Source organism: Halictus rubicundus, chromosome 16 (assembly GCF_050948215.1).
Source record: "Halictus rubicundus isolate RS-2024b chromosome 16, iyHalRubi1_principal, whole genome shotgun sequence".
In the NCBI taxonomy this organism is placed as follows: Eukaryota; Metazoa; Arthropoda; class Insecta; order Hymenoptera; family Halictidae; genus Halictus; species Halictus rubicundus.
This window is the reverse complement of record NC_135164.1, coordinates 4,644,592-4,658,581: the sequence shown is the minus strand read 5'-3', so window position 1 is coordinate 4,658,581 and position 13,990 is coordinate 4,644,592. Positions and strand designations below refer to the sequence as shown.

The window sequence follows — 13,990 nt, the reverse complement described above, 5'->3', positions numbered from 1 at the left end:
TGTCCGAAACAAACCGTGGACGGGAATATGAACTACATGTTTGCGAGTCGACATGTGCGGCATAATTACACGCGATATTCTCGGTGACTGGTACTAATCAATGACTCACGAACCGATCGAGCATGCTACTCGAATTCATCTGGCCGAAACGTCGTGCAGGCTCGCTCGTACGTTCGTTCGTTCGTTCGTTCGTTCGTTCGCCCGTATTTCGTTTATTCAACGTCATGATCATTCGCGCGGCGCTAAATCCTCGAATTTTCGGGGGAATTTCAGAGCCGCCGAGCGGAAAAATATTTCGGCGTGTTCCCGGTCGCCGGGAATTGTCGTGCAACCGGTGCATCGTGATCGCGACGCGAAATGCGAATGCTCGAGCCGATACCGCGGTAAATTCGGGTCGCTGTGCCCGGCGGCCGTCAAACAGCAACCGGCATAGGAAAATTGGCGAGCGCGGTCATTACCGGCATAATTACTGGGTCAGCTTTGACGCTTCGACCGAATTTTCGGGGACAATTTACGCGGCCGACCCGTCGTTTCTACGCGTTCGGAACAATCCTCTCTCTCCCTTTCCCCCTCCCCCGGCGTATTCCTGTTCTCGATTACGCGCAGTAATTAGCGAAATTGAAGGCGACGCTGTCCCGGTTTGCTGTTCGACCGGAAGCTATTTTTTATATCGCTGGCAAACATTATTACAACGATGCCAGGACGCGCGAGCACGAACGACAACGCGATCCAAATGTCGCGTGGCTACCGGTCCCGGTGTTTGATGAATAATAACGTTCGGTACATCGTTAGTGAGTGGAGATATTAAAAAAAAAAAAAAAATAATAAAAGCACCGGAAAAAATAGTTGTCGGTGTCGTATCTCGTTATCGGCGCGACTGATTTTTGACGTAACCGGATTTCCAGCCGTGTCACGTGTGTTTACGTTGTTATTCGGCGCGATATCGCGTGCTTCATTTGCATTCCGCTAGTTGAGCCTTTCGTTCCACCACTTTTTCCTACGGCGGTAATGCGAGCTGCGGCGATCGACGATGGAATATCATTTGTTTCATTTTTTTTTGGAAACTTTGACCTAGTGTTGGTAATAAAGCGGTATCTTATATGAATGTTCGTCGTATGTGACAGAAAGAAAATTGTAAGAAAAGAGTAACACTTTGGCGTACGTCTAATCTATTCGACTTACTAGAATTGTTAACAGAATAAATACATTTCCGTTTAGCTTCGGTACCTTGCAGTCCACGTGGGCGGTTTCTACTTTGCATAAATGACCGCAGTCCAGTGATTACATTTACGAGGAAACGTTGCAGACCAAGTCCCCGAACTCTGTGGATTTAAATGATTTCCGATACCGCGGCACGATGTCACTGTTTAAATGGTGCTTGCGCAAAGTTCTGCAGGATCCGACAGAAAAATGGCTGCCGGTTCGAAAGCACGATGTTAACCCGATAACTTGATTTCTACTTCCCAGTGCGACAGTCCTTTCTTTCTCTTTGCCCAATCACGTTATAGGCCGTTTTCCCATCGGAACGACGAGACTGCGACGTCATCGTCACGCAAACAACGTTTCCTGATCGCCCGCGTCGCTTGCAATTGGAGTGTCCCAAACGACATCGTAACACAATTAAGGGCCCAATAGAATTAACCTCTTTTGTCGCGGTGCAGCGGACCTCTCTCTCCCTCGTTTCGATTCACCTCTTGGAAAACATTTTTTCGAACGCTTTCGATGGGTTTTGATGCATTTCCACTCAGCACATTACCGACCGGAGAACAATTTGCGGAAACCGTGCCACGATGCAATTTGGGAAAAGTTAATAATTGCACTTTTCAACTGGGGACAGATTTACAGTGGTTTCCCATCTGTACTATTTTCTTTTTCACGAAATTGTCAAATATCGACGATTTTTCACAATTCGGAAATTTAGTGTTCAAATACTTAAGGATTTTTCGAGTGATCGTGTCAACTATGATTTAATTAATTACACCTTTTTATAAAACGAATACATAAATTGTTCGTGAGCAACTCCCGTCGACCGTCTAACAATCGATAGATCAAATGTATCGCTTTCCTCGTAAACTTTACGGGTATATCAATATACCTGACCGCAGTATCAACTTGCCCTTTAGTGGTGTAAACCGATACGTTTTAGTTCGATTAAATTAACCATTCCCCATTAACATTGCATTACACGTTCCAGATTTCTACATAACCGAATTTCTGATGGCGAACAATCAAACCGTTAACAGTACACAGTTTCTCTATATATATGTCGCCAAGGCCTGGACAATAAACGTCACGGAATTATCCCCACTACCGCGAGGTATACCCGGTGAGTAGCCACGAAGCTGTGAGCCGAGGAGTGGAAACAAAACACGGCTCGGGCATGTCTCCTGGACGATACACGTCACTGTCAAGACCCGTATAGTTGACATATATCGACTATGACTAGAAATACAAGAGAATGAAGGTACTCACAATCTTCATATAATTGATCAACGAGTATCCATGCGGCCAGGTGTCGGTCGATTCGCAGGAGAGGGGGTTGATGTCGATCTGCTGCGAGGTGTCCAAGTCGTGGAGCGCTTTCGCGAATAGATGCACGGCGTCGTACATCAGGGACGTCTCAGTCTGAAAACATTTCGAAACAGTGAAAATTGCGAACGGTCCCGAACAGTTTCCGCAAGGGTCGCGTGCGATGGCGGCGCACAAATTCACGACAAATTCGAGCAACGACCGCGCCGCGATGTAAATCAGATCACGAGCGCGTTTAAAGCGAATCGATTCGAACGAAATTCGCCTGTTACCGGGTCGGAATTGCCGTTTATGAGCGGGGACGAACGAGCGGCATTCTTGCTCGTAAAAGGGAATCCGTATCGCACGGTTTCATCGAACGATTTCGTCTCTTTCGTCGCTGACGGAATTTCCACAGACGAGAATCCGCGGGCTCGGTCGCCCGCGTTTCCACAATTTCATGGCGAATCAACGCCTCTGTTCGCCTCGCCGTTTATATTTCGCGCGACATTCGGCCGGCACCAACAAAACCCTCCAACGTCTCGAACCCGTACCCTATCGACGCCCGTACCTCCATTCCGGACAACCAATATCCTTACAGGATTTTACGAGGGCCGGCTCGAGGGCTATTTACCCTGAAACCAATCGTGTTTCTGATTCGCGTTTATGTTGCGACACGAGATTGCTCGAACAACGCGCGCTACGCGAAATTAAAAGGCTTAGCGCGAACTACCACTTTATAGACTTTCCCAGGGATTGTCAGTGTCCCGGAAACAGCTTCTTCGCGACGTACTTTTGTGTTTATGTTGTATCTTCGGAGATTTACAATTCGATTTAGGGATCATTGTTCTGGGAGACTACGGCGGGAGCTTCTTTATTTCGATACTAAATGCGGCAGATCATCTAATACGCTTCAAGATTAATCCAGTCGACAGAATGCGTAAAAAGTTAAGAGTTATTGCCAGATACAAAGCGTCGTTTAAATAATGTTTCGTATGAAGATAAGCAGATTATTCTCGATTGTTATATAAAATGAGTTATTTTGACAGACAACGTATTAATTCAGTTTCATTGAACTAAAGATGTGGAATGTCTCTACGGCCTTTAAGAACATGCAAATTTGCAGGTGTGCGTGTTAGACGATCTACTTTGTGTATGTGAAACCTTTATCGGATTGGTTCAAATTCAATCCAATCTGAGCAGATTCGAACTTACGTGATCATGCTTGATTAAATTCGACAGCGTCTGATCAAACTTTGTCAAATCCCATTTTCAAGTTAAAAGAGATAGGAAGAAGATCAATCTCGATATTTTGAATAATAATCGGAATTGTCGGTGTACTAATTAATCACAAGTAGACTGCTGATTTCATGCATCTGTGACACAACTGAGTAGGTGAAACACGAATTTAAGAATGTCGTCACACTGCTTTCGACATAATTATTAAAAGAACAAACTCATTTTATATAATTCCTGTTTCTTACAACGAAACTTTTTATCTTGCATAAAGATCCTGCAGTCCAATTACAAGTTTTAATGAAAAATTGTAGAAGACATGTATCACTTGCATGAATGAACAGTACAAAATATCGACTACATTTTAAAATTGTGAAATATCAGAAATTAATTCTTAAATGAATTACTTGACTGAAAAAATAATGATGCTTCGTAATTTCAGAAATAAATTTGATAAAATATGTGATCGCTGCCTCCGAGAAATTCCCGCTTTCACAACTTCCAGAACAGGTTGAACAATGTACTCGCTCCTCGAATAGTAAAGTTCAATATTCGTTTTACCTCGCAAATATTGAACCAGTAAGTTTTACTTCCTCGAATTTTTCGACCACGTTGCCGCTCCTGCGCCAGCGATTTTATATCATCCTATTAACCGCGTTCACACTGAACACGAGCCGGAAACACGACGCGGACACCGCATTGTGTAGTTTCGTGCGAGCGTGACTTTTCACGTTCGCGCGTACGCGCTCGTGCGGTTTTCACGGCCGAACAGTTTGACATTTGCGATCAAGTCGCGGTAATAATAATTCATTCGTAATAGACTATTTTGTAGAAGTCGCCCGGCATTACGTTTATCTAGCCGTTAATCGTAAATCCGTTGTCAACGCGCTCCGAGTTACGACGTTATCGCTGGTCGTCGTAATTTCAGAATAAATTCTTCAAAAACCGAGCAACTGCATATTTAATACTGCAGTGTGCAGTGTCAACTATCACTGCTTATGTGACAATCATAAATATAATCGGAACGATTTAATAGAAATCACTTGTAGCCAACGATTTCATTAATAAATGGAGAATAGGGTTAAACTTTGCCTCGGGAAACCAGAAACTTGGAACTTTTTTTTATGTAACCCCGTAGATTTTGGCGTGAAAATGCCGAAAACCCAAGTTTTAAATCCAGGGGGTCAGTAGTTAAAAAGTTATGCGTGTGTAAAGTTGAACGAGCATGTGCAAAGTGCATGGAAATTTGCCAGGTCTTACCTTTATGCAGGTGAGGTTGTTCTGCTCCGCGTGCGCATGAAACAGAAGTTATTCATTATTCGAAGAAACGATGAATTTTATTTACACGTGTGCGTGGCATACAGTTCCCAGCAAAACTGTTTGAAATGTTACAGGTTCGGAAAATATAGAGGAATATTACGCATTCGAAATGTGAAATGACATCTGCAGGCATTATTTAGAAAACAAAAGCGTGTATTCAAATATGTTATATCTCTTGTTTCATAGAATCAAAAGGTTGAAAATATGAACATCTGCCGTGATAAACGATGACTCCAACGAATACGTGTTGTATAATCGTACAATGATTCATTAATTTACGCAGGTACGATCAAACGGCTACCAAACGACTCTAATACCTACGTAACGCCCATTTCTAGTTTCAGAATTATCTACAGCAAGAAGCATTTAGCAATTCATGTGTAATTCTAACGATCAGCTGTCCTGTGCACGTGATTCTAGTTAATCAGTATGATTTTGTTCAAAACGGTGCCTGCGACATATCGATAATTAGAACACGGATATCGACGTTGCATTAAATTGCGTTAAAATTTAATACGTTTAATTCCGCATTTAATTTAATAGCAGTTCTCTGGACTCTCAGATTTTTCAGTCTACGAAAATGTGAACTCACATAACACGTCTACTCGTAGCAAATATATTCCATATAAATGAATAATGTCCACCCATCCGAAGGTGCAGAATCACGCTATAGTGGTCATATGATTTTGAAAGACCCTGTGCAAGCACCGAACCACAAAATACCGTAAACCGGCGATTAATTTTCCGCTCATCTATCGGGTGCCGTGGATTTCTTTATGAGGATGTCATTAGTACGTCCCCGCAGCGAAAAAAACTCGCGGAACTATCCGGTCGCGAATTCAATTTCACGAAATACGAAGTACTCGGAGATCAACGGACGCAAGAACGGCGAATGCCCGGCGAAACTTTCGCGAATCGGCTTGTAAAAGGGTCGGCGGGATTAACTCGTCCGAGGTTTGTCCGTCTTCGCAATCGGCGTCGAAAACAACGATGAAAGCTGCACGGTTATTATTAAATTCCACCGCAGGAAATTTCGCCGGCGCAACCGCGGCTGCGTCGAGTCTCTTCGACTTCTATTTCGACTGTATCGGGAAAACGCCCGGAACTTTTCCTCTGATAAATTCCCAATGAATGAGACACCTATTTTAGAGCATGCTTTCCACCGCTAGCACGCCGGTTTTAAAGGGATCGCCTGTAGGTTACCTCCTCGCCGGGGATCATTTCCTCTTTCAGTTTCGTTCTGAGCCGAGCTCCGTTCTGAGCCAGTTGCCAAATGAGGTTCTATCCGTATCCCCGTTAACCCTTTCGCCATGGATTAAGAATTTTTCATTTTAATCTTCTTAGCCCCATTAATTAGTGCCGGGGGCTCTCGGATGATAAATTTCATGGGAAAATGATATTTTCGCTCTCGGATCTCAAGTTTTACACAGTTTCAGCGAGTGTTAGTTACTACCAATAGTGAAACTGAAAGTGTAAATAATAATATAGAAAAATCTGGGATAAAATCTAAATAATAATACGGAAAAATCTAGCCCTAATGGCGAGAACAATAAGGTCTCTCCGAGCAAACTATACCATACGGTAAAACGCGAGAAGAAGAAATTCTTTTTTCAATCGCGTTTGGCACAGACCGTGTCACATCATGTACAGAGGAAAACGGATGTGTTCCGAACAACGAAAAATATCGTTTAGTATCGCGCGGCGCGGCGTGAAGGCGGTGATGGTCGATCGAGCGTCAGGTTTCCCGAGGAACACCGGAAATCGAGCGTCACGAGACTTCCTGTCTGTCGCCGGTCTAAGATCGTCCACGTACCATCATTTACTCACATCCGCTCAATTTTCCCGCATCCATGTGTACACGTATTTACATACCCGTCGGCGCTCGCCTATCCGAGTACTCGCGCGGAATTTCTAATGCGCTCGCGCGACTCTCCGGGCAGCCGCCTGTATCGGCGATCTCCCCTATGAGCTAATGACTTTCTGTTACGTGTAATTGCGCTGAGTTACGGGGAGGGGGGGGGGAGGACAATAAACGCGATTCCGTATTCGTTGAATTTCCTTGCTCGTTCTCCCCCACCCCCCACCCCTCCTATTCCTTCCCTCCTCCGCACCGTTACCCGTTCCTTTTGTTCCGGCCTTTCACCGACGCACGGTGAAAGAATCTTCGCTTGCGCTTTTGCCGCGCGCTCGCCGGAATTAAAGCGCCGTTTTTTGCAACGGCGAACTCTTTCTGCCGGTCGCGCGATGGGAATCGAGTGGCCGACATGCTTCGCAGAAATAAATCGGGTTAGCCAGCGGACCGAGAGAATACAAATTTCCCGAGCAGCGGCGCTCTTTTTAATTTTCGGACGAATTTCTTTGATAGGACGCGCCGCTCCCGGCCACTCCCTTGGATGCTTATTCCATTGGGGGAACGCCGGGAATACAGAAAGTACGGGCGCACGATAATTCTATTTCGATTAGCGTCGGGCGAACTTGTTTCTATCCCTTTTTCCTTTTTTGTTTTTTTTTTATTGTCGGTTCTTTATTCCATTATGTTAATTGAGACACTTCTCGTGACACTCCAGCAAGAAATGCCGGAAAGAATCAGCCGGATCGCCTGTTTCGTCGCGCCTCTATTGCCCCGGGGTCTCGTTCCGCTGCACTTCCTTTCGGAAATTCGTTTGAATGACTGTACTACCGGAAAGAAAAAGGAGTCATGTGTACGGATATTTTAACCTGATTGGTTCTCCTCTATACTGGAGGGTGGAGAGAGTTGGACACTTTTTTTTGTGGACTGGATAACAGGAGGGAACTGTTGGTCCTAGAATTATATAGGAGAAAGTCAGACGTTATGGAGGAATTTGTATGGGTGTATGGGATTTAAAATACATGTAGGAAGATTACAAAAATTTGTGAATGTCATAACAGGAGGAAACTGTTGGTTCTAAAATTACATAGAAAAAAGTCAGACGTTATGGAAAAATTTCTATGGGTTTATGGAATTTAAAATACAAGTAAGAAGATTACAAAAATTGGTGAATGACTTAACAGGAGGAAGCTGTTGGTTCTAAAATTACATAGAAAAAAGTCAGACGTTATGGAAAAATTGCTATGGGTGTGTGGAATTTAAAATACAAGTAGGAAGATTACAAAAATTTGTGAATGTCGTAACATTATTTTGAATCCAGCAAAGCTATTAGAAGAAGAATGAACCTTCTATTTGTATTCTAATTCTCGCAGTTTGGGCGAAGATCTGCAAAAATTCTACCAAAAAGTGGACGAACAGAGAAACACACCAAACTAGACAAAATAGAAGAGAAAAGTTCCAACCAAAGTAGAAAACAGTGAATGAAGTGAAAGGTTTCACGCTCCAAGAGCAGGAACCTAATAACAGAAAACGCGTACTATGCGGCGCGATTGACGCCACATTGGGCGTTCTGAAAGTATTCCAAGCCGTTGGTCTTTAGATAACCGGAGGCTTCGCGAGGGGCCGATAGAAACGCAGAAAATAAGATCAGATTCACCTGTGAAAACGCAAACAATTGAACGAGATCAGCGGCGAGAGGTTAAATAATGGATGCTCGGGCTGGTGGAAGGCACCCCGGGGCATCCTAACGTTGCCGAGCTTTATATCTTTTTACCCACGGTCTTTCTAGCTTTCCTATACCTGCCTCCATTCATTTCATTCCCCGAAGAGGCACGCTTGTTTGATCCCTGACCCGTTCATAACGCGGAGGAAACGACCCCACGAAAGCCAACCCTTTCCCGCGATAGATACTCCTCGAAATGCACTTTTACCTAGGTCTTCGTTAAATTCGGTTTCACCTGCCCGACTCGATGGAACAAAAATATTCCTGAGCAATTCGTCTCTTCGGGATCACGTGTCCCGGCTCCCATAGTGTGACCTGAACACTAATCATGTTTTCTGAATTTTAATTATTTTGCTAAAAAATTAAAATTGAATTGTCTATTAATGTAACGCAAATTACCTGTGACATAACGTCAAGTATAAATGACGAAGGCAAGATAATTATCATTTATTTACATATATAACAGAAAAACATCACTTTAGAAAGTTTCGTCAAACTTTAAAACAAGAAATAATGTTCTTCTGTAACGTGTAGAACATTTCAGCCTAATCATCCTGTAAAGTGACAGGAAACTATCATATAGAAATTTCAACGATAAGTTTGCTAAGCCATTAATCAATTATGTAAAACGGTTCGGACGACATCTCCGAAAACGTGCTTGTTCACATTACTTATTATAAGATCATGAATATTTATATATTATTTGAGACTAGAAATTTCGATTTTCTAACCCGTTTAGCATGACAGACGAGACTGAAGTCGTTTGGTCCATTTACAAAGAAGTTATTCTGATTTCAATTGTGTGCCATCAATTATGAGACGTTTCTCGTTCAATTATATTTTTGCTGGAGCTTAGCACGAGTATTGCAGTGTTAAAAATGATTTCAATTTATCAACTGGCAACTGATAATATCAAAACGGGGGTTTACGGGGGGAGGGGGTGATCCATCAGATTTCCCGACACCTTAACGTATCACGTAGCGCTTTCGGTAAAAAGTTGGTAGGAAGTTTTGCACGAACATACGAGGTAACCGATGCAATTTAGCCTTTTTGAAGGTTGGCGTCGGGTGCGGCAGATGTTGCTTCCCGTGAGATGACCGGGCGTTAAAATTCGCCGCTCAACTTTTCGCGGTTGATACTGTGCCAGATGCGCACAATGATATAATCTGCTCCGGTGATGTCGGCTCGTGGCCCGTTCAAAGAACTACCAATTAGGTGGCCCGTTCCGCTTGCGCGAAACTTTCTACTATAAATTTGTTTAGCTAGTGGCGAAACATGAATAAGAACTCGGTCGATACTGGACGAAAGAAAAATGGGGGATACCTTCGGTATCGAACCATTTGCCACCATGTGACGCCATAATTTGAAGTATGCTCACAATGGAAAAACAAGTAGCAGATTCGTTAAAACATTCCCACACTTTTTCTTGACTGCGTGAAAGATGTTCTCAATTTTTATAACAGTCACTCTGTTATTTTCTGTATCTATATCTGTTTTTATATTGTCTTCTAAGCAGATAAAACAAACGTGTAACGAAAATTTTACTTAGGCAGAGTGAAAGTACGTTTTCGTGCATTTTAATTATCAGAATCGCAAAATAGCACACATAAGTGCGCAGTTTATACGAGAAAATATTTGAAAGTTATTCAAAGAAGTTTCCGGAGTCGCTATACACGGTGCACTCTCGAACGAGCATAAAAGTGTTCGAGAATTATTTAGAAGTTTGCTATGCAAGTTTCTGTAACTTAACGATGTCGAATGCCGGGAAGTTCTGTAATAATCCGTTCCGGTATAATAAGATTAGCCTGCAGCTTTCTTAACTGGCGGAGTCGATCAGTGTTCGAAGCATCTGCGTCTCTGCTGGAATTCGAGTAACCCGAGCAGTGTATTTAACCTTTCCACCGCTAAGCCCGATTAAAAGTGCCCCGACAGAAGTTTCTGCCATGATCTAATTGGGCCGTAGCTGCCGCAAGAACTCAGGAGAAATTCCTTTCGCATTGTACCTCAATAATGTTTCGTTCGGCACTCGTGTACGAACGAAATAAAGTTGCTGTTATTAAAAGCGTTTCCCGTATTTATTTCTTCTCAGGAGAAATTTTAAATTTACTCACACAGCTTTCACGGTTGAAGCAGAGAAAATTCTTAAATTTAGAAATTAGATATTCTTTAAAATTAAATTTCTCAAAAGCCAGGGGAAAAGTTAAAATTTATTGTGCAATATTATTCGAGGAGAACGGAGAACGACCAATTCTTCTAAACGTGAAAACCTGTATCTTTGTCGCGTAACGATTCGATTGATCGTGCCGGCAATTCCCGCCGTTGCGTTTCAAAATATAAAGCAAATAGAGGGAACGCAAATGATTCGTCTAATGGATGCAGAAACGCGTGTGCAGCCCGTACACGCGGCGAAGGTGTGAGCATTCCCGTGCACACACATTCGCGTAGTCTGTAACGCAATGTTATTTCGTTAGCGGGTTTAATGCGACTGATGTGAGCGTCGAACACGAAGAGGAAGTGGGTAAATTGCATGGGTAACTTCCGTGACGAAATTTCCTCGATCAATCGAACAGCACACCGAAATTGGCTACGAATTTCGTTTGACTATGAAAATAGCAAGAACGTGTTAACTGTCGGAACGACTTCTCTATTCCGAGTTACAGAACAATTCATTCCCTCAATTGTTTCCGCACCGATCCTGCGGAAATATTAAATTCGTTTGTTGACAACAGAGTTTGCAATATCATTCTCATTTTTACACGACATTTTCTCCGTCGCTTTTAGCCTCGTAAAAACATAATCATTTTTCATCGCTGCCTTCCTTTTCCCTATCGTTGTTCATGTACTTTTATGTAAACCGTTTACCCCTAAAACTGGATTGATTTCAATAATTTGTTATTCGTTTGCAACGCCTGCTTTCCATCGTACAAATGTCTTTAAATGTTAGAACTAGATTGCAGATGTTTTTGCAAAATCAAAAATTTTGTACATCCATCCCAAAGATCTGCTGACTAAGATCGTGTAGCTCCGTCCGATTTAGATCAAGACATTGCTGGACCACTGATAATAAGATTATATTTGTTTCCACCTTCTTAACCCTTTGCACTCGAAGCCATTTTAACTCTAAAACGAAACATTTCTTCCAACCTAGAATATTTCCCTTCTACATATATTTTTTCTTGCTATACATACGAAAATGGTGCAATTTACTCGTACATTACTGAAAAGTTTAGTAATTTATTAAATACAAACAAATTTAATAATGTAAAAAATATTTTGAATAATGATAATGATACATGATTTAGTGACGCCTTACAGTCGCCATTCGAGTGCTAAGAGTTAAAATTGAAAATTATATAAAAATCCACAGTCTAACCATAAGGCAAACGGTAATAAGTTAAGAGTGCTATGAATTTTCTAGGCTTGTAATTAAGAAAATGGCGACAGGAAAGTGGCGGTTCTCGAACACGAGAATCCCAACAGTATTTTCATTGGTCGTGCAAACAAAACTGTGATTCTCTCCGCGGGGCGATCCCGACCATCGAAATAAAAATGCAGATTGATCGTCCACGGTCGAGAGGAATCCCGAGGATCCAGTATTAAGTTTTCACAAGCAGGACGATCTTTTATCGATCGTTCGGTAGCCGGCAACCGAAAAGTTCGGACCAATAGGTTCCGGCATGAGACCCGTCGCCTTTGTGGTATTTGCATTCTTATGAGGTATGGCACATGCCACGGGAAATTGAATTTTCCGCCGCGCTATTCAACTATTGAATAGTTAATACGTATCTATCACGTTGGCAGTTTGATCACTGGCACGGTTAGGGATGGGATCAAGTACCAACACTGTGAGATCAAATCTAATTTTTTAAAAAATGTGTACTTTGAGAGAGTTCCTCCGAAATAAAGAATTAGGGAAAAAGTCCGGCTTATAATTGCCGGGCCGGCGTAATAGGATTTCCCGCGGGAAGAATGTGGAATTAGAATATTATTAAGACTCCCGGCGCTGTTGTGGGAGCGCGGGTATTAGGCTGTACGTCACGGAACAATCTTGGTGCCATTTGCATGCATACGGGCCGATCCGATGAGTTCGTACGCTCGTTCACCGAGAAAATTACATCGACGCCGCAGCCCTGCACCCGTTAAAATCCCTTCGCCGTCTCTACGATCGTCTGATAATTAAGTTCGCACTCGTGCACGCTAAAATTCGCCTATACCCCCTCCTCCCCGGCCCTAATGCCCCAATCCTACGGCACGTTGCGAAAACAATCGCACGAGACCGGGGAGATGTTCGAGTGCGCGATCGAGTGCGCAATGGCTGCTCGACTGTACCGGCAGATGCGTTTTCAAAAACAAATGGTTCGACAGCTTGTAGGACTTGTTCTGCCGATTAAACTGAACGGCAAATGCTTCGTTAATCTGTTCACTAGATAAATGTTTTGCCACGAGCACTCGCATCCGTGCGCGAACGCCCAACACGTGTTGCCTTTGTGCATAGAAAACCCCAATTTTCGGCTGGCACTATTGTTGGCTGATGTTTTAGCCTTTTATCCTATTTTTTTTATCCATTCGGGAATGGATTTTTGTAGAACAGTTGAGTGGTCTGTTAACATTATTCCGTGAAACGTAAAAGAATCCGGTAAATCTCGTTCGATACGTACGTGTGTAGTATTGCAAATAATTCTGAATTTTTGATTCATAATGTTAAAAGTGTGGTATGATTTGTCTAGCTATGAATTCAGTGTAAACGAAAAACGGAGAATCAAGGGTAGACAGAATTCAGGCAACGATAATATAATTAGTGCCTCGTTGAAATCACCTAATTTGAGAATAAGTAACGAGTGTATCGATAAGTAATCCATAATTTGGAGAATTTCAGAGCTTCAAAAGTAGAATCAACAGTTGCAGGTATCTCGCAGTATTAATTTAGTAATACTCGTCCGTACTACCCAACTGGCTGCGTTATTTTATGATAATTTATATGGCATCATCGGCTTGCGCAAAGAAGGCAATTAGTTTTTGTCACTGATATGTTCAATACAGGTGATCCGTCGACGAGAGAAGAAAATACTATAACACGCATAAATGGTGTAACATTAAAGAGAAATTATCGAATATTGAACGGTCATTTATGCGTGAAAATTAAGGTTTTAATGACCATGATGTCATATGATTTACATACAAAATTAAAGAACGTTTCAATCATCGATCCAAGCTTTAGTCGGTTATGAGCTGCCCATCGATTCTCGTGATCAAATTTTCAACCCAAATCAGTACGAAAATACAGTATTAAAATGTTATTAGTATACTATTTTCAATTAATAAGGAATTAACAAAATTATAACACTAATCTATCC

General features: G+C 42.4%; 1 protein-coding gene across 1 annotated transcript in view; it reads right to left on the bottom strand.

Moving 5' to 3' along the window:
- Kair1d (Kainate-type ionotropic glutamate receptor subunit 1D) overlaps positions 1–13,990 on the bottom strand; it is a 217,535-nt gene that overhangs the window by 26,527 nt on the left and 177,018 nt on the right. The window contains exons 7-8 of the mRNA XM_076801924.1: positions 5,005–5,025; positions 2,473–2,625 (exon numbers count right to left, since the gene is read on the bottom strand). Coding sequence (XP_076658039.1) covers positions 2,473–2,625; positions 5,005–5,025 — 174 coding nt within the window. The remainder of the gene's footprint in view (positions 1–2,472; positions 2,626–5,004; positions 5,026–13,990) is intronic.